Source organism: Labrus mixtus, chromosome 2, assembly GCF_963584025.1.
Source record: "Labrus mixtus chromosome 2, fLabMix1.1, whole genome shotgun sequence".
In the NCBI taxonomy this organism is placed as follows: Eukaryota; Metazoa; Chordata; class Actinopteri; order Labriformes; family Labridae; genus Labrus; species Labrus mixtus.
This window is the reverse complement of record NC_083613.1, coordinates 4,941,714-4,962,313: the sequence shown is the minus strand read 5'-3', so window position 1 is coordinate 4,962,313 and position 20,600 is coordinate 4,941,714. Positions and strand designations below refer to the sequence as shown.

General features: G+C 41.1%; 1 protein-coding gene across 2 annotated transcripts in view; it reads right to left on the bottom strand.

Annotated features, from left to right (window-relative positions):
• Positions 1-20,600, bottom strand: part of sh3pxd2aa (SH3 and PX domains 2Aa) — a 125,733-nt gene that overhangs the window by 14,731 nt on the left and 90,402 nt on the right. For both annotated transcript variants that reach the window (XM_061048354.1, XM_061048363.1), the window contains 3 exons: positions 13,978-14,091; positions 9,499-9,582; positions 1,631-1,748 (listed from right to left, as the gene is read on the bottom strand). In XM_061048354.1, coding sequence (XP_060904337.1) covers positions 1,631-1,748; positions 9,499-9,582; positions 13,978-14,091 — 316 coding nt within the window. The remainder of the gene's footprint in view (positions 1-1,630; positions 1,749-9,498; positions 9,583-13,977; positions 14,092-20,600) is intronic.

The following is a 20,600-nucleotide window of genomic DNA, read 5'->3' as shown; positions in this document are numbered from 1 at the left end:
AGCAGAAGCTATTGTAATTCTAATGATGCAGGGGTAGCCAAAAGCACGTAAATAGACTGTATTATATATGCAAAGAGACACAAATGCTCCCTGCATTTCCACACTCATTGTAAAGCAAATGGCTCATTTAACAGAGCAGTGTGCAACAATAGGTAATGTTTCTAAAAGCAACTCTGACTCATTTGCCTCTAGGTGGGCCATTTTCTGCTCAGAAGAGATGGGGTCATTTCGGCTCCCCTGTTGCATGACTCCAGCTGTGACCACAAGGAGTCCCTATGACTAAAAATAAAACCCTGTGCTGTGATTTCACTGTAAAAAAAAAAAAAAAAAGGGGGCACATTGAGTGCAGCATGACTCAGATGTACACCTGGAGAATTTTTGGACAACATGCTCTAAAATGAGTCATTATGCATTGCAGTAAGGGGAGTGAATAAATCAAATCCATTTTTTATTTCTTTGCTATTTATTTAGTAATATAACATATCATAAATTTGAAGGGTCTTTAGCATCTGTACAGCATATGACAACCTCCTCCCTAAGTTCATGCATTGCCATTAGGGATGAGAATTGTAGCTGCAAGAATCTGGCAGCACAATACACATGAGGGGTAATGACTAACATGTTGTTATAGTGCAGGTAGGACCACATATAAAGGCCCCTTTATATGAACCTGACTTCTGAAGTCTGTGTTTTTTATGTTAATGTAGCGACACGTGCTAACTCTTTGTAGATAGATACAACACTGTGATCTTGCAGTCGAGGGTTTAAGCACAAAATCACGAATCACAAATACTTTTATAAAACTGTTAATCAAACATTCTAACATTAGTTATGAGTGTATACAAATTTTTACTATCCTTATTCTGATAAAGAGAAGCTCCCCAAAAGGCAACAAAAGTTAGCCTTTATTCCACTAAATCACACAAGCACCTTTCAATAAATGTGTTTAGTATATCCGCCTGCACCCTGTTACAGGAGCATGTGCACGAGAGCCACAAGGCAGCATGTGATAGCAATCCTAAATGCAGATCAGCTCCACCCAAGAAATGCTGCTAGCTGACAATAATACAAAGCTCAATGTGATGATAATATTAATGAAATATCATTCTTACTTCAGTGTTTTTTAACCATCAGAGGAGTGCCCTCTGTCTATTCATCAATGCACTTCTTTCTCTAGAAGTCTTTGATTTGTCATCTGCATTGGTAAACAACGTTAATGGAGAAATATTTGATTCCATTATAAGAGCTGCTGATGATCCACGTTCTGTTTAGTGTGATTCCAGATCTATATGTGATATGTTACTGAAAGGGGACGCACTTGGGCACAATTACGATATGGACATTTTAGTAAGCACATGATTGGTTACATTTTGAACGATTGAAACATCAACCCTGATTATTTGTGATGTTTAGGAAACAGCAAAAGTCTTTTTTGTTCTTTGTTTTTTGCACTCATTCTGTATCATTTGTAGATTTGTATGCTCATGCCAACTGCAAGGATAGGTGATAGAATTTGGAAAAAGCTGGTGTAAAGCTATAAATTAGAAACAACAACAACAACAACAACAATACTCTCTTAATGAACTGCTGTGTTTTGATGCTCTTTCGTCCCTGAGCAGATTTTACTCACCTGATGAACCACCAGCCCTCCAGGTTCTTCTGGATGACCTCCACGGTGACCCCTTTCTCAAAGCTGACTTCGTCTTTCCCCTGGCTGGTGTACGGCTGTATTGTCACATATTTCTCCTCTGGAGTGCATGAAAGTTAACGGAGAGAGGAAAAGAAACAAAGTGAGTGAAATATTGCCATTTAACAGTCTTTTTTTTTTTTTACTGCAGTGTGATACTACCATATAGTTTACATCTATCCCAGAGGACCATATCAGCGGGGGGGGGGGGGATGACGACTCTGACCTACTTAAAATGCTCTGACTATTTTTCATACCAACACAAACACAACCCTCTCCCCCTCCTCATCTTAAGGCAATCATAACAACCGGCTCCCTCTACTGGCTGAACCTCTCCTCTTTTGCGGCTCGTTTCTGATCCACGCCTGGCCCATTTTGGACCTTGATCCAGCGTTCCTCTCTCTACAGGGAGATTCCTCTTCTAGCATGCAGGCCCACATCAGGGCCTCATTTGAGAAGATAAGACTTATTGGACCAAGATATCTCCGCTCATACCCCTTTTTTTCTGATTGCCAATCCTGTCTCACACACTCTGCAGTACTTCCAAAAGGAATTCAAGGCAAAACGATGGGAGCAGAAGAGGAGTCTTAAGACTGGCAGGTAGATCAGACCATGGACACCAAGGAGAGATGATCACATTACCACTTTGGCTGCACTCCATGGCCTATATAAATGAATACGGTATGCTGAGAAGAAAAAAAAACTCATCCATTGCTAGAGACAATTACAATGGAAGAAGTGGCTGTAGGTATTGATCTTAATCAGTACAGAATAAATGAAATAAAGAGGAGAGAATAAGACCTGATATTGTTGGAGGTAATGAGACTGTTTTGATGAAAACATGAGGGGCAGGGAGGGTAACTCAGAGGTATGTGTGCGAGTGTTTATTCATCTGAATGCATGCTTTCAGTAGGTGGGGTACGTCCAGACGGCGGGGATTCCAGTTCCTCTCCTGCCTGTCAGTGCGGAGCAGCTGGGGTCAATAATGTAATGTCAAGCAGGGTGGAATGTCTAGCCCTGAACCTCAACTTGCAAAGCATGTTATGTATTTATGTGTTTGTGTGTGTGTGTGTGTGTGTGTGTGTGCAGAGCTGGGGGTGATTGCTTACAGATGGACAGGGAATAACAAATGTGCCGGCTCACAAAATAATCTGAGACGTCTACCTTAATACATGAGCTTGTTATGAGTGTATTGATGCAATATAACAACATGTTTTGTACTGTAAAGTTTCAATAAGGAGGCGTTCTTCTCAGACTGATAGTGCAGAATTTCTCTATTGGAAATATTAGAAAAAAATATATAAAGATTTTTCTAGTGGTATATTTGTTTTTCACTATTTTATCCCTCTCAAATCCGCAACTAATTCTAGGGGCAGTTTTTCCAGACCCCCCCCCCCCCCCCCCCCCAAAAAAAAAAAAACTAACCCAAACCCATCACAACCCCCAACAACAACAACAAAAAACCCTAAACATCTGGTCTCATTCTGTTTTATAAAATTGCCCAAAACTCACAATTTGTGCTTTAAAAAATTGTTCCAGGATTCAGTTTTTTATTTTTTTACAATATCAGGTAAGTTGTGTTCGGAGGAGATTTGTTGTGTCTGGATGTAGCATCTCAAATCAGTAGAAACAGATGATAAAATCACTGACTAGTTTTCACTCACAAGATGTTACAAAACAACACACGTAAAGAATACACAGCAGAGAGGTAGTGCCAGGAGAGGTTCTCAGATAATGAACCAATCAGGGTATGGCATCATACTCTCTGATGGACAAAAATAATATACTAAAATCAATAGTAAATAAAGCTGGGAGGCATTTAGAAGTAAAGTCTATGATGGAGAAACACTTTAAAAATACCCATAAGGCTCCAGAATGATAAGAAATAACTTTATTAAAGAGCACGTTCCCAATGACCTCCATGTGCTCAGCTCTGATGGAGCATGAGCTGCAGACAGTGCTGAGAATGTTGTAAACTATGGACTCTTGGCGTGATCTGCTGGACAAACTACATGAACACGACAAGTTTAATATCCCCATGGATTGGAAATCATAAATGTTGATACCTACAGGATGTGTGTCAGGCCATATTTGAAAAATAAGATTGGCAGACTGATTTTTATCAGCCAAGGTGATTATTTTGAATTTATCATTCCCAGGGGGATAAGAATGAAAGATGTCACTGATCACATCCATTAATCACATCTGTGTTTTGTGACTTTCATGAGCTGTGCACATGCCTCAGTGGTCCATCACCGTGTTTGCGTTGGCATCAGCGTCACACTGCAGTGACGGCACAGTGAGTCCAGAGGAGGGTCAGTAGGGACTATAAATCACATTAGGGACCTGCTGTAAATGATAGCACTCAGAGAAAGGACGAGCAGGGCGGAGGAGGGAGGACAGTTTTTTTATTGAACCCCTGCCAAGAATACAATGAGGTCACACTGCAAGCCAGTAGCCAATCGGAGACCCCGCAGCGAGGTCAAGACACCCTGACCCGGCTTTGTGACAGAGCATCTGGGAGTCAAAAAAGTGATGAACCTTAATTTAATTTCAGTCTTGAGTGCGCCCTTTATTTCACTGTCAACATCATCTCTATGAAGCATCCCGTGAAAGAGCAAAGGGAATCTGCGTCAGCACACGAGCTGCAGATTCTGGAGGAGGAGACGACTGCTCTCCCTCCATTAGCAAACGAGCTCCCCGGGAGAACATAAATCGTATTGAATCAGTCTTTTGTTTTTGTCCTTTTCCAGCGCTTCTAAATCACGCTGTATCTCATGTGTCCGTGCTGAGCTGTAAAACCTCACTCACCCATTTCTTATCGCTAAGCCTGGCAATGCATTATCAGGCCCCGGACAGTGGTGCCTCCACTCACAAAGCAGAGAAAGGGGGAAATAGGGATGACAAGAAGGTTGGCGAGGATAAGACGAGGAGACTGGAACTTTTTTTTCTTCAATAATAGCTGCTTTTTTCTTTCTTTTTTTGTCACTGTGCTAAAACTTTCAAGATAAAAAAACACGGCACCAGGCCAGTTCCACTACACTTTTCTTGTGGTTGTCTTTGCTTTCTGGCAGTCATATTATTCCCAGTAGCACACCCTCGGGCCATCTGGTGCAGCAGGTCTGGACTGAAGCACAGTTGAAACCGAGTTCAGGCACAGACAGGCAGACAGCACAGTGCGGTAATTGGACAGCACGCCGACAGAAGGTAATACAGTCACAAAGTGAAGAGCGGTTAATGATTGAAAAACCTGGAAAATCCACGGACAAAAAAAAAAAAGGACTGAAGGCGGCAGCAGCTGCAGGTTTCATGGTGAGACTATTTCAGAGGTTGGATAGAGGGGCGGACTGGTCAAGCCTTTTGACATGTCCGCAATGCAGCGAGTAACTCTTACAATTTGAAAAACTCTCTGTCCTCTTATGTGTCAGTCCTTTTTTACCCTACAGTATGTGTGGCTTCATCACTTTCAGCCAAACCAATCCCAGCCCCACTGCATGCTGATACATTCTCTCATTAAGCTGTATTCCATGATAATGCAGCAAAACCCTAAAACAAGAAGTTTAAAAAAATCAACCGGCCTGAACTCTTAACATTGTGGTGTTAAAGATGTTGAGCTATCTTCTCCTCATATTTGTCATTCTGGGAGATGCCATTGGTGAACCTCTAGGTGAAGTATTGTATGTAGAGTGAAGCTGCCTCTGATATCTGATCATGTGCCTGTCAGCAAAAAAACGTGCTGAAACTGGAACTGCAAAAACAAAAACAACAGAAAACAAGTGAATTTGCAAAATTTGACAAAGTGTCTTAGAATTAAAAAAATAGCAAAGCTTTTTTTTTTGGTGGCACGAACAGTCAACACAACTCTAAACAGCCCAGGTTACTCCAGTTACCCTGTGACATGACGTGTAGTAGATGTATTTAACTCTCATATGCAGGAAGTGGAACATACACTCGGTAAGCCACTTATTATTACGAATCGGAATAGTCATTCATCTCAATTTTGGCAAGTTTCATGTAATGAAGCAGGAGCCATCCCAAGGACTTCATGCTGTTTCATCAACGTCAAACATTACTCAAAAACATCTGCAGCCAAGTTGTCTTGAATAAAATAAAACTTGCCCTTGAACTGTTCCACGACTGTAATACAATCTGCTGTCACCTGTTACTCTTGGGAGATGTACAATCCTATCTCGACATGTTGGGAAACATTTTTTAATCACATTTGCCTCACTCAAACTGCATGTCTGGGATGATATATTTCATGTTTTGTCAGTATATTAAGCAACTCACACCCTCAACTCAACTGCATCACACTACTAAAAAAAGGTTTGATCTCACTGCACATTAAAGGCTTTATATGCAATTTTCCATGTGTCCGTGCTGATGTCGCCCTTGAGCACCAGCATGAAACCAAAACAACTCGCGGTGCATTGTTGTGTTAGCATGCTAATGCTAGCGATCTTTATTATGCTCGTATCTTCACACTGCATGTAAATTTACCTGAAATGAGCGTGATCTAGAAACACAGTTAAGCAGTGAGTACAGTATGTTATTCTTCTTTTCTCTAGTCCCTCAATTAAACAACTTTTATACGTGAGGGGAGGAGTCAGCCGGCCGTCCTGGTGATGTAAACAAACTGAAGATAGGACTCTGAAAACTCTGAAAACATCACAGACAGTGGGACTCAGGTGTTACACCCATTGTGGACAGTCATGACTCACAGAGTTATTTTCAGAGTATATACTTGATTTATATTACATTTAAGTGTGAAAAATCAAATATAAAGCCTTTAAACTTGAAGAAAGTTTGTCTTCTTTTCTCGATTCAAAATTGTTCAAAATACATCGCTTGGCAGCCAATGTTAAATATTACACTCTCAGTGAAGTGACATCTTTGAATGTATAACAAATATGGCTTCAAACATTTGAACTGTAACCACACTGAACAAAACAAGCAAGTTTGAAACTCAGTGAAACAGAGAAGACCTGAAATGCTCTTCTCACTACACTACAGTCAAAGATTAGACGTCTAAAAAAAAAAAAAGTGCTTGAATTCCAGAAACGGCCTCCAAAAGTGCTTCATGGCCTCATTCTCCAGTGGCGACAGCTAGCCTGGTGACTCATCCACACTCTATAGACGTTGAGGTTCTGTGTGATTAAAACCATTCTGCAGATTGGGCTGCTGCCCCACTTTCACACTTTTCCACCGGCTCGCTTTGGGCCAAGCCTCGCTGTTCTGAGAGACGTTATCTCGTTAGGTAATGTTCCTGCAGACCTGGCTAATGCTGTAACCCTAACTCTGATTCTTACTCTTTGACTGATGATATACTGCTCAGCGTCATCCTCTAATCTTTCTTCCAAGATCTAACTACCCAACTTTAATTCCCAGAGTGTGAGGGTTGCGACTGAGTGTTCCCCGGTCTCTGAATAGCTACCACTCTTTCCTACAAAACCAAACACTTTAATGATGTGGGTATGTGGCAAAGTGTGTAACTTACACTGCATCAACTGCCTGAGGCTGTGATATAAGAATATGTCTGGTATATTAATATGTATGTTTTTAGAAGTAGGGGCCCTTCCATTTGTCTCCTGTACAGTAGAAGTTACTATTGGCTTTCTGGAGTAGAAGCAGCACATGTCGTGCTCCTGATTTCCCTCTTTTTTTTTACCTGCTTGCTAAGTATAGATGGTATCACATTCATTACAGCCAGGCCATATTATGAAGACAAGAAACAAAGAGTCTTATTAAGGGTTTCACAGAGGTTTCTCTGCTCCAGGAACAGCTTCCACAAAACAGATCGTAACTTCAAGGTGTCTGCTAGGAGCCCTGAGTAATCCTGAGAGAAGAAAGGCACCCAACTTACAGTGTGGAAAAAGCTTTGAAACGTTAGAGCTGATTCATTTCCTAAGAGGAATGAAATGTTGTTTCAGACATGGACTCATGTCTCCATTTCAGCATCAAAGCAATATTGACGTAACCAAATTGCAGTTCATTTTAGAAATGCAAATATTAAAAAGCGTGCAATGACATTTTCATGTTTGTCTCTATTTGAACACATAAACTGAAGCAGTCATTAACAGCTTTTTCAAACCGAGGGGGAGCTTGCTTTGATCAAGCTGTTATACAATCATTTATGTTCACATCATGGCTTGGTGGTTGTCAAGCTTGCTTGGTCTGTGCTGCGAAAAAGCCGAAAAAGCCTCAATTATCCAAACATATTTAAAAGGCAGCCCAATTATTTGTTTTTGCCCAGTGTGAGTAGAAGAGCATTCCAAGTTTGATGGAGTGAGAGTTGAGATTTTACTGTCAGAGCTGACTCACGGCCACCCAATAATCTGCTCCCGGTAGATTCTCCAGGCCAGTTGTTTGTTGGCTGACTGCTGAGGATGTGAATGAGGTTGTTTACCATGTGGACCACAAAATATGTGAAAGTGAAGACGAGTGGGGCCCAAAGAGGGGCTCAGCAGAGGTACAGTGCATTTTCCTTGTACTGTATGAGTTGGTGAATCAGTTTCAAACACTTTCTTTGTCATCTTATTCTGACTTTTTGGTGCTTTTATAATTTTGCTGAATGTATCACCTAAAATAGAATGTAACACATGCATGTGAAATGAAAATTACTCCATTCAAAGTTCCACTTCCTAGCTTTATCTGAACTTCTTCACCTCACCGTCTTTTTTTAGGCAGGAGAAATAATGCGAGTAATACTTTGTGAGCTAATATCAACTTGACAGTGGAAAGTAGAGAAATATAGTAAATAATTTTTTCTTAAACTGACCTTCGCAGTTTCAGTGTTCAACCTACAGCAGGGCACTTAAACATTTGAAGCTGGCAAACCAATTAGCCTGCTTTGACTCTCTCTTGTTCTGACTATTTCAATCCTACAATTATAATTCTCCACATTTTCATCTCTGAAAAGAAAATCTAACAAGTGTACATGCTGATACAATTATCTCTTGAAAAGGTCCACGTTCTAGCTTTGTCTGAGCTTCTGCGACTAAGTCTTCATTAGACGTAACAAAAGATTTATGTGAGCTCATGTTAACGGCATTGTAGGCTAAAACATCTGGCTTTTTAAGAGCAATATATTTGCAATCTTTATTAATTGCCGATATATGAAATTGTAAAAAAATAACTATTGTTTACTTTTTTCTAAGTTAGGAGCATATTCAAAATCCATCCATCATATATAGCCTACTGCTTTTCCCATTCAGGGTCTCGCCCAGCTGTTGGTGCCAGAGGCGGGGCTACCTGGACTGTTGGCCAGTCAATCTCAGGTCTGACATACAGAGACAGACAACCAGCCACACTCTCACTTACGGGCAATTTTAGAATCACCGAACGAGCATTTCTTTGGACTGTGGGAGGAAGCCGGAGTTCAAGGAGGGAACCCACACATGCACTGGGAGAACGTGCACAGAGAGGCCCTGCTCGACGGGGATTCGAACCAGTATCCTCCTTCACTGTGAGACAACCACTGCACCATAGTGCAGCCCAGATTAAGTATCTCTACTGTTAGTCTGCCACCATGAGCTACAGCTCTCCTTTCAAGTGATTGAAAAGACACCGTGAGAGAACATGCAGGACAGTGTTGTCTGAAATATTTCATCTCAAGATCTATATCTTTGGTGGACAACCTTTGAAAACCTTGCCATAATGTTGCACAACAGAATGCGCTTACTTGAGAATTTTTGACACATGCACTCTTTTATAATAAAGAAGGCTCATTCACGTGTACTGTGTGCGTTCTCTTCTTGCAGTGTGTTCCGTGTGCGAGTGTGTGTGTGGGATTTTTTTGTTGCTAAGGTCACCTCTGCTGTGCTGACGGTTCACTATCCCCCCCAGAGTCCAGCGGCGGTCCAGCCTCTTCAGATGTGCCTTGCGTCTCTTAGTAACTGGGTGGCGATGAGAAGCAGCCACAAAGAAAAACAAACAAACAAACAAAATGTTGGGTTAGTCCAAAAAAGCATCTGTTAGCAAAAGTCAACAAAAGCAAACAAAAGCTGCTGTTAGAATCACCAGAGGACAACTGCAAATAAACACCATTTGTCTGTCACATGTGAAGAGAACAGATCATGTTATGTAAGGGTAAAAAGGGTTTTTTAAGTGTTTAAGACAAGGATTTGTTTAATGCAAAATTAGTTTTTATTGTTGACATTATTTTGAATCCATTACACAGTACACAAGTGTTAGGTAAAACTTCTCATTCTGGAAGTTTGTGGAGGGGAAAGCAGAAATCAAAGAGGAGTAGGTAGAATATATTTGAAGGCAGAATCATATGTATTTAGTATGGATGGTGGAAGATCAAATGTGTATATATATATATTTTTTTTAAATTAATTAATTAATTAATTAATTAATTAAATTAAATTAATTTGATTAATTTAATTATCTTTTTTCTCTTCGTACCTTTTCTTTGGATTTTTATTTATTTTTTATTGTATTTCATGTTGTATGTATTCTTGTATGTTTTAAAAAAAAATTATATACTGTATAAAAATGTGGCAGGAAGAACAAAATTTATGATGAAATATGAGAAGTTGTAATGCAGTAAAACAGCCTGCAATAAAGTAATAAAAAAAAAGTGTACTTTCATCTTTTGTGCATATGTACTGTACAACCTGATAAACCAGTGAGCTAAAATGATGATCAAAGATCCCCTTAAACAACAATGATGAACTTCAAGCAACGACAACAGCTGTACTTTCTGCCCTTTTCCCCTGAAAAACTGACAAAAAGGTAATAAAATAACAAGTTTTACAAGCATGGACACAAATGCTTTCTTTCAATTTTCAGTTTTAGTTTTCAGAGAGAAGTTCAATCTGTGGTGCCAGATCTTGTAAAAGCGTGCTGCTTTGGCTGAGACAGAGCTATAACATTGCCATGATTTTTTTTTCATCAGGAAGAAATGTGGTTTGTGAAAAAATTGGTACACTGGATGACTCCGTTGCTGAAGAAGCAAAGAAGCAGTCATAATCTTTTCTTAACTCCACTTCTCCCAATTGAGTAAAAAAGACCTGGCGCTGGTCTATCATAGCAGAGGGAGCAGAGCAAGACACAGATACAGGAATAGACTCTCAGTGGCCGTGTCTTATCTGAACCGTTGTTACTACATCCTTCACTGAAGAGTGAAGGATCAATGGCTCACATAGGAAGGATCAAAAGGACAGATCTGATTGATATGAAAGAGGGAAACGATGATGTCTGCATCCAGAATCTCAATGGAAAACTTGCACAGCGTGAACTCTTAGCCTCCATCTCTCCTTAGTAGTTCCAAGCCAGCGTGATAAAGAAGCAGTCATAACAGAACAAGTCATTTTTTTCCTGTCGAAGTGCCATCTCCAAGGCCACATGAAGAACAAAACTATTCATGTTGGGGAAAGACAGATGGAAACAGCCGATGTCTTCTGCCCATCTTTGTACAGTGCTGATGTAATTTTGGTGACTCTTCACCCTCTTGTCTCCCAATCTTTCCTCCTGCTCGACATCTGCCCTCCTCTCTTTGTGCGCTGGCTGCTACTTGTCATTTCCTCTTCCTTTTGATTCCTTTCTGCCTTCCATCCATCCCAGTGAGCGCCACCCTACCCCTGTTGACCTCCTAATTGAAATATCAGCTAAGGGAAGGCACAGAGGGAAATGTTATTTCGAGGTAATTTCAGTGGGGGCCGGGGCCTGCGCTCGTCGGTTCCTCTCCAGCAGGCAGAGCTGTCAGTGGAATTAGGTTACAGACCACGCAGAGATAATGAGATGTAAGAGACGACAGGAAGCAGGGAGAGGGAGATCAGAAATAAGAAGTGACGATGTGTGCAAACACAAAGACACCAGGCCTAATGGGAGAATGGGGCCACTGACAGAGGAGGGGTAAGAGTGTGTGTGTTTGTGTGTGTGGGTGTAGCTCAGGCCCTTTCCACATAAATTTACTTGGCTCTTCTAATGGTATATATTTCATCTTGATTCCTAAAACAAGCCAGCTGTGTTCACTAAATAAAGGCTTGTGGTGTTTTTGAGAAAAAGTTCTCTTCAGAGTATTAAAAAACATCACAGGTGCACTTTCTTTGGTGGATCGTCTCCCCACGCTCTCTCCCGTGTCCACCTGTGTAAAGAGGGGTCTACTGAGATGCTCTGCAGGGAAACATCCACAAAGAGACATCTTCTCGTTAGCCCTCAAATTGATGCACCGGGAACAAAGATGTTTTTTTTTGGTTTTTTTATCCGCACCTTAGGCTTGTAAAAACATAGTGGCTTTATTACTCACAATACAACTAGGCCACAAACAGTTAATAATAATAATAAATTGGATTTATATAACGCCTTTCAAAAAACCCAAGTACGCTTAAATTAAGTCAAAGGTTTTATGAAAGAAGCAGCTAATGTAGTTTCAGCAGGGACCAGATAAAACGATGCATCCCCTCTGTCTTCCCTCTTTAGTAAAAGCCAACCACTGCTGGGTAATAGATGCAGCCTGTGTGTGTTCAACTTCAATTAGACACTCAGTTTTTTTCCATATGGCTCATCATACTTGTCTTACCGTTACTCATTTCACTTAAAGGTCATATACTATACTCCTTTTCAACAAGTTTCAAGAAGTCTCAGCGCTATTTGAAGTTTCCTGCTAAAAATCCACTCTGATCCTGTATTTGATCATGTCTATAAACCCCTCTATTTCAGCCCTGCTCCGAACAGGCTGTTTTTGTGTGTGTAGCTTTAAATGCAAATGAGCTGTGTCTGACCACGCCCCCTCTTTGGATGGGATTGGTGGCTTGGGCTTTCTCGCTTCATGTCCTATTGTTTACAGTGGAAAGGCAGACTCAGAGGGCAGAACAAACACCTAGCTGTGGGAGTGTCACACACCTGGGGGAGGGGTTACTTCCCTTTGTGATGTCACAAGGGGGGGGGGGTCAAGTCAGTGGATAGAGTCTGAAATCGGAGAGAAAGTGGGGAATGACATGCTGGAAAGGAGTCTCAGGTCGGCTTCAAACCCTGGCACACGCTCTTGAGGACTTAAGCCTCTGTTCAGGGGGCGCGAGCACTAGCTGCTAGGCTACCAGCGCCCCCCCTAGTTTGATCTTTTAATTATGTTTATAGTCATATAACCTGTGGTCACAGGCCTACCCGTTGACACAGGTCAGGACGTCTACACCTGTGTGGATTTGTTACTATTTGCATTTTATGTTTTTCTCATTTGACCACTAACTGCAGTGCAATGGGCTGAGAAGCCCTCAATTGTAATTTGGCCAAATGATCCTTTAAATGAATGCTCTATAGCACACCAAATTTAATCAACGTTAGTTTAGTGAAAACACGAAAATACAAATGAGACACCACTCATTAAAACATTGCAAACATACAATCCCCAAGCAATAAACACTACATATCCATTAGGCTGTTATTTCACCTCTAGGATACAGACTGTATGAGAATTCACTGTTGCAGGCACTGACAACATATATTTAGTGGGGGGGGGGAGAAATCCCTGAAACGAATGAGAACAGCAAATAACAGTGACTGTGGCAGCTGTGCAGGAGCTGTCATCATTCTAGCAGAGTGTGTGTATGTGTCTGTGTGTATCTGTGTGTCTTGCAGAATGTGCACAGTTCAATGAAGCGAGGAGGCTTGCACATCTTAATGAGAGACAGACCATGTTTGTTAGATAATCCAGTGGCACTCTGAAGCATGATAAACCATTGCACCAGTCCTGTTTCATTTCCACACACTGGCTGCAGATAAACCATGCAACCATGTGTATGGCATGTATTTCTAAGCATGCGTGTGAGCATACTTGCGTGTTAGCACTTTATTTATCTCTATTGGATTCCCTTGGTCTGAAAGCAGAAATGGGGGCCTTATGACACAGTGATGAAATGCTCCATCCCTGCAGTCAGACTAAACATTAGGGAGGAAAGGGTCACAACAGAGCGAGCCTCCTGCAAGAGTTGCAGCCTCCCGAGGGAGTTAAAAGGAATTTTTCTGTGGTGCCAAAATATTGCAAACTCCTTTGGCTGTGGTCTGGTACCATTTCACCATGGAGCCGCGACTGTGGTCTTTAAGGTTCCTAATGTGTGACTGGAAGTTTGTGACTGTGTGCAATGTGCTTGTGTGTTTACAGCTGGCTACTGTGCTGCTTTTTTTTTTTAGATTGAGATAGAAGCACAGAAAAAACCACATGCATAAAAAAAGGATTATTTAGAAATAACGGCCGGTTCTACTCAGGGGTTTTCTCATCCAGGAGGAACATTTATGTCTTGTCTGTGTTTTATGAATCTAATAATGTCGTGTTTGTCTGAGCTAACCTTCCCCGGTCCTCGAGGTGCCCAGATCCAAGTCGTCTCTGGTTACATTCTGGGAGTCCAGGTATGTGGCCGGCACCCAGCCCTGCTCCTCTGCTGTGCTGACAAACCACCAGCCTGAAAATAAAAATAGAAACAAAGAGGGGAGACAGAAATTAACATAAGCACTGCTAGCAATCACCAAGTCATGAAGTATGGCAGCTGCCAACATTCCCCCATGTGGTGATTTACATCAAATAATGGGAATTACACGTCACTGTCGCTCATCTCTACAGTGTTGCAGCATGTGGATGACCCAGCATTTGAAACATAGCAATTTCAGCCTGTGTACGGATGACTAAACTGTACGTTCACTATGCTGGGCTTTTTTTGTGTATCAGCATGACAAAGAGATAGGAGGCAGACCCATTGTGGATGAAAGTTTCACCTACTTGGAATGCTTTCATCATTACTAAACCAGACGTTGAAAGAGATGGAGAGATACCAGATAGGAATGTTTCGGAGACTGAAGAAAATTGGTTTAAAAAGTTCTTATTGTGAACGTTGAAGATCAAGATTGTTGAGGCTGGTGGATGGATTAAGAAGTCTCTGCTTTTTTTCATTATTACTTATTTTGAAATGTTTTTTTACTGCTGCTGTCTTTCCGTACTTCTCCCAAAGCTAATTGACAAGTTGTGTGGAGTAAATAAAATTTTCCAGCTCCTGTGAGGTTGTTCATAGGCACAGTGCATGGCGTCAACTAGGATAGAAAAAAAAAAACTTAGAAATATGTTTCTAGCCTCACTTCAGGCTCCCAAAACACAACATGGCAATGGTCAAACTTCCAAACTTGAGGCTTAGTATATCACCAAAGTTTCTTATCATTCTTTACAAGGGGGACATGGTTGTCTGTACTAATTTCCATTGTAGTTTATCTAATGGTTCACTCAATCAAAACGTGTCACCCTTATTGTGGTACAAAATTTCCTTAAAACCTCAAAAGTCTGTAAAAACGTTTGTGTCAAATTAAAAGACAGAAGTGGATATATTTCACTGGACAAGTGAGACATGTCAATGTGCTGGTGGTACATAAAAAGTTAGGGAGAAACCCGCATTTTACAGATTTATCGTCCGAGAAGTTTCAGTCGTACCAGACTGTTGGACAAACGAACTGGTCTGGTCGATCAACTGACCAACCAAATTTGCCATTCCTGCAGCCCTGTCCACCATCATGGCTACCGTCGAGAAGAATACTTCACCAACCTGAGTCATGGCGTGTTGACTCATTGCCATTACAGATGCTGAATGTATATTTTACTGGAACTCTTTACAACACTGACTAAATCACTGCACTGCAGCCAAAGAACCTTTTTGCACATAAGTCTAAATTTCCACAGACTGTCCTTTAAATATGTCTGACACTGGCTGACTAATCCTATGTCTTTGGGGAGTCTCACAAAGGACGGGTTTCCACTCAGGAATGGATTAAATATCATGGTCGCACCATTGTACTGCAGTCATTTGACTTACGTCTTAGGCAAGAGAGATGAATGCATTGAATACGAATGACTAATGTTTGTGGTCAAAATGCCGGCTACTTTGGTACGTCATCCAGACAGCTGACATCACGCGATCACATAAAACTCATCACTGTGAGCGGGAGGCACATCATTCACTTCAACAGCAATTCAATGAACGGCATGTGTCCTCTTTTGCAAATCATCGGCCTTGACAAGTTGAACATGACAATTGTCTTTAAATTGGGCAACATGACTTAATTAGTCCTAAGAAACCATAGGATTTAAAGAAAAAAACTGGAATGACAGCCAACTGAGTCAGATGTTTGCAGTTGTTTTAGGTGTTGTCTAGCTGTCACAATAGTGTGGAGGAAATATAAATCTGGGATCATATTGCTTGCTTTTTTGGCACTGATAGTAGCTGATGTGCTCTATACACACCCCTGATTCCCAAGGATCTATACAGTAAATTGGCAACTCTTGGTCTGAAGGGCTCAGACTGGTCTCAAGTGTTCCTTTGTAAGTGTGACTGAACATATAAGTAGAGTAGAAGTGACAGATTTAGACTGATGGGTGGAGGGAGACAGAATTTTTTTCTTATTCTAAATAAGTCCAACAATTAGATCATTGCTGCTCACCATACTGCACGGCGTACTCTGTAATGTGGTTGCAGAAGCCTGGATGAATCAACCAATCACGCCCTCTTTTACAACCGAGCGAGACACCAATCACATTAACACGTACTATGAATGATGTGGAAACTATGCCTGTTGAATAGAACTGTATCATTGGGAAAGTTACAGTAATGGTGAAGAAGGGTTGTGTGAGATGTGTTTGTACAGTAAAAAGCAGCAACAGTATAGAAAGGAGGTAACACTTCACAAAGAAACAGAGATTTGGATGCGACAGAGAATGCACATGCTTTTTGATAATTGCAAAAATATGATAAGATAATACTAACTAAACCAAACCGACAAATTTAACCTTAAAAAACTTTTTCAGAGCCTTCCTGACGCGTGATTTTCCTGAGCTTTCAATTTCTTTTCGTGGTCTTCCAAACAAAAGCGTCTTCGTCATTTAGGGCAACCTTCATCATCAAGAAAACTGAATCAGCTGAGGAACTAACCCACAGAAGAAGACCATGACATGAGCTTTTAAAGCAGATACCAAGGGGACCCTCAGTTAAAATGTATATTCCTTTATTAGTAGTCAAAGTACTACTACTGTACAAAGGCTGGACAATCATAGAACTATCAATATTATTTAGTGAAATGTCACTTTTTTTGAATGATCAGTGAACATTAACTACCTCTTATTTAGTTCACAGGTAGTCTCAACGCAGTTCAGATGCATTTGGAGCTTCTAGTAGGAGTACAATAAGCTTCAAATTGGCGCTTAGCTCAATTCACTCTGGACTGTAGCATTAACATCTTCTCCCAACAGGTATTAAAATATTATTGGGTTGACACTTAACAGACCCCGGCAGAAGAGCCTGCACAACCGCCCCCCCTGCATGTGGCCTCATCTCTCCTCAGCCGAGGATAAGCAGAATGAGGCCTGAGCCACCCGGACACTGACAGCTTATGTGTGGTATAAAACACTCGCAGAGAATCACACACACAATCTTACTGTTCTCCTGAATACCCCCACAGCATGTCTCACAGTTAAACACAGGAGTTAATTCAACCTGAGGGGCCACAGACAAGGGGGGGGGGGGGGGGTTGGTTATGCACAGTTGTTGCAGTGTAGCCGAACTTCCTCTTAGTCACCTTCACTTTCTGTGGATGCTCTGTACCTGCCAACAGCCTGCATGCCTTCTGACTCCTGTAGAGACGCGGCGGTGCAGTTTGGCATCCACAGGGGTCAGCTCAGTTCATGTTAGACCCGTCAGGATCAATTTAGGAGCCTGTAAGGTCTCAGCCGGTGGAGGTAGCAGTTTTCACATGAAATTGTATTTGACACCACGACAGTTATATTGCGCTAATTAAATCTTACACCATAACTCCTGGTTTAAGAAGCCCAGTGTTAAAATGAACAGCCTCGACACAGCGCTGGGACTTGTAAACTCAGGAGGGGCTGTCAAACACGGGCATGTAGGGGACCGTTCCTGTGTGGGTGAAGGTAAGAGGAGTCGGTTGTGGCCAAACAATGGATAGATTATACTGTAAATATAACCGTTTCATGGTTTTATGCATGAATGTTTAAGAAGTGTTCATATTTATTGTGTCTATTTTTTGGTTGTGCACACTTAAATATAATGAAACCCGAAGACTACAGTAGTAAATGATATCACATGTTTAAGGGTATAACATCAAAGGGAAGTTAGAGTCTTAGTCAGAATATATCTTTAGGGGAATAATGGATAAGACTTGCATGTATTTTATATACAAAATGTTTAATTATAGAGATGTGAATAAAGGTATTTCTGATAGCTTGGAGCCTTTCACTTTGTTATTTTGAATGACAATTCTCAAAAGAACAAAGCAATGAAATATAATATAATATATATACTAAATCAGTGCTTCCCAAAGTGTGGGCCCGGTCCCCTGGTGGGCCGTGTGGGTACTGCAGGTGGGCCGCGAAAAGCCCTCCACCAATTTAAAAAATAAAATAAATATCACAATTCACCATGAGTCGACCCTTTAAGTGATTAGTAAGGCGTGTCATGACTATTCATGGACATATTGTTTACTAACCTTTTGTGTCTATCTTGCCATAATATCATGTTGTCATGTCCAATAATTTACCCTAACTGAAAGTGATAGCTGTAGTCAATTTATAATGGGCCCCGGAATAATTTTGTATTTCAAAGCGGGCCGCGGCAGTCTTAAGTTTGGGAAAGGCTGATCTAAATGATAGAAAACACTTTGCTGGTTCACTACCTGGTGGATTAGAAATGCTTCCACTATTTAAACAGTTGATAATGGCTTCCAGATATGTTTTCCATGTGGTTGACACCATGTGTGTGAAGACTGATTTCATTTTGAGATTGTTCAGAAGTGGACTATACTCAAGCCGCTTTTAAAAGTGCCAAAGGCGGAGAGTTTATGTGGTGATACCTGAAGGTTTCAGTCATTTTCTTTTGTGCCAGAGTGTGAAAGTAAGAACAGCTTGCTCTCTATGAAACACACTTCATGGGCTGATTCATTGTAACTACTCAAAGAGCTGAAAGAAGAATTGGAGCCACCTGTACGGAGGAGTGAAGTAGTTCTACACAGGGACACGAGCAGGAGTTCCTTTTCTCCTGAGCCCACCTGGCTTTAGCTGGAAAATAAACTGCAGGGATGATAAGAGGACTGCGGTGACTGTTTGCCATCAACAGTGGCAAGTGTAAGCTTCTCAGTTGCCCTTTATCTCATCTTACTACCGTCAGTGATTCTCTTATCTTACCCTCAGTAAGATAAGATGGAAGTGATCGTAAAAAGAAGAATTCTTCAACTTTAAAGATCCGATAACTTGGGAATGATCACAGCCTACTTCATCATGACTAAATCTTCATCAGGAATGTTGTGATTTCATCTGTATTTGCTGCTCAAACTCATTCTCTACAGCTATGGAGAGTTAAAACAAGGAATTGTTTTGGAACAAAAATAACACAAATGTGTTCAGTTCTTAAAGTTGTACTCCATTCAGAAAGAGACAGCACAAATCTCTTCAAACTGTCATCACAATGAGAGGTTGTACCTGAATGTTTACCTGCTGTTGTTGCTGTCTGAGTTAATATAAGCAGCAGTGGTAAAAAAAATAATAATATAATGTATAATATATGCGCCTCTTTGCGAGTCTCATGTCTTGGCATTTCTCAAACTGGCTCGAGCCAGCAACAGTTAGCTGATCATAACAGACACCAAAGAAACAAGCTGGAAGCAGCTTGCTTACTTGGCTCCATCCAAATGTAACACAATCTGTTAAAGCACCTCTAAAGCTCTAAAGCACCTGTTACATATAGCTCATATATTTATATTTATATATTTTATTTTACAACAATCTTAGGTGGAAAACACATGAAATATGAGGTTTCTCTAGATTTTCCCTTGTTCTTACTGTCTTAAAGTTTAGCTAAGTTACCCCATTTATGTCTACTGCAAGATCCATCCATCCATTTGTCTGTAATATACCACTCATGCTGTTAAGGGTCCGGGGGTGGGGGTGGTGGTGCATGCTGGACAGGTTGCCAGTCAATCAAAGGGCTGAATTAAGCAGACAACCATACACACTTAGGCTCACACCGATGGGTACTTTAGAATCAACAACAACTTGCATGTTTTTGTATTGTGGGAGGAAGCTCGAGCTCACAGAGGGAACCCACCAGCTAAATATGAACAGTAAAGTTGCACACATTTTTCTCATCTTGTGCTCAAAGATGATAAAAGTATTCGTGTAGGTCATTCTCTGCAGTACAGTCACAGGGTTTGAGAGGAAAACTGTGTTGTGTAGAGTTGGAGCGACTATCAGCGTGAGAGGACAACAGTATCAAATCCTCCTCATTTTGTTTCTGTTTAAGCATGAACAGGTTTGTTGTTAAGAAAAATGAACAACATAACTTGACCTGCCCAGGCTTTGTCTTCTTCAGATTATGCACAATAAACATTCCCACAAAGGCCAGGAACCTTTTCGAAACACTTCTCTATCTTCCTCACACATGCCGAGCTTCAGAATCCATCATGTGCACACGTGGTAGTCCAAGGCCAGGCTTAGACATGGCCCAGTTCTCCTATAAATCCAGCTCTGCAGAAAGTGGGCCCAGTAAAAGCAGATAAATGAGGACCAGAAACAGAGCTGCACCTCCCTGAAATACAAATACAGACGGCACACAGGCCTGGAGACAAAGAATCAAAAAAATGGAGATGCAGATGTGGGTATAGTTATAAGACATTGAAGTAAAAAGATAGAAAATCAGTCTCTTATCTCTATGTTATAGGCAGTTGGCACTATTGCAAACCTGATGCCAAAGCGAAGTGGGCTGACCCTCATGCACGAGAAGCGTGCAGTCGGTTTTCACAGAAAATCTGTCTCGTAGGAGGAGATCTGGGCCCAAGATTGGCAGCCAGATGGAGAAATATTACTCACAGTCAATTAAACCAAAGCATAACTTGGCTCAAAATATACATGGAATGATGCACACACCGA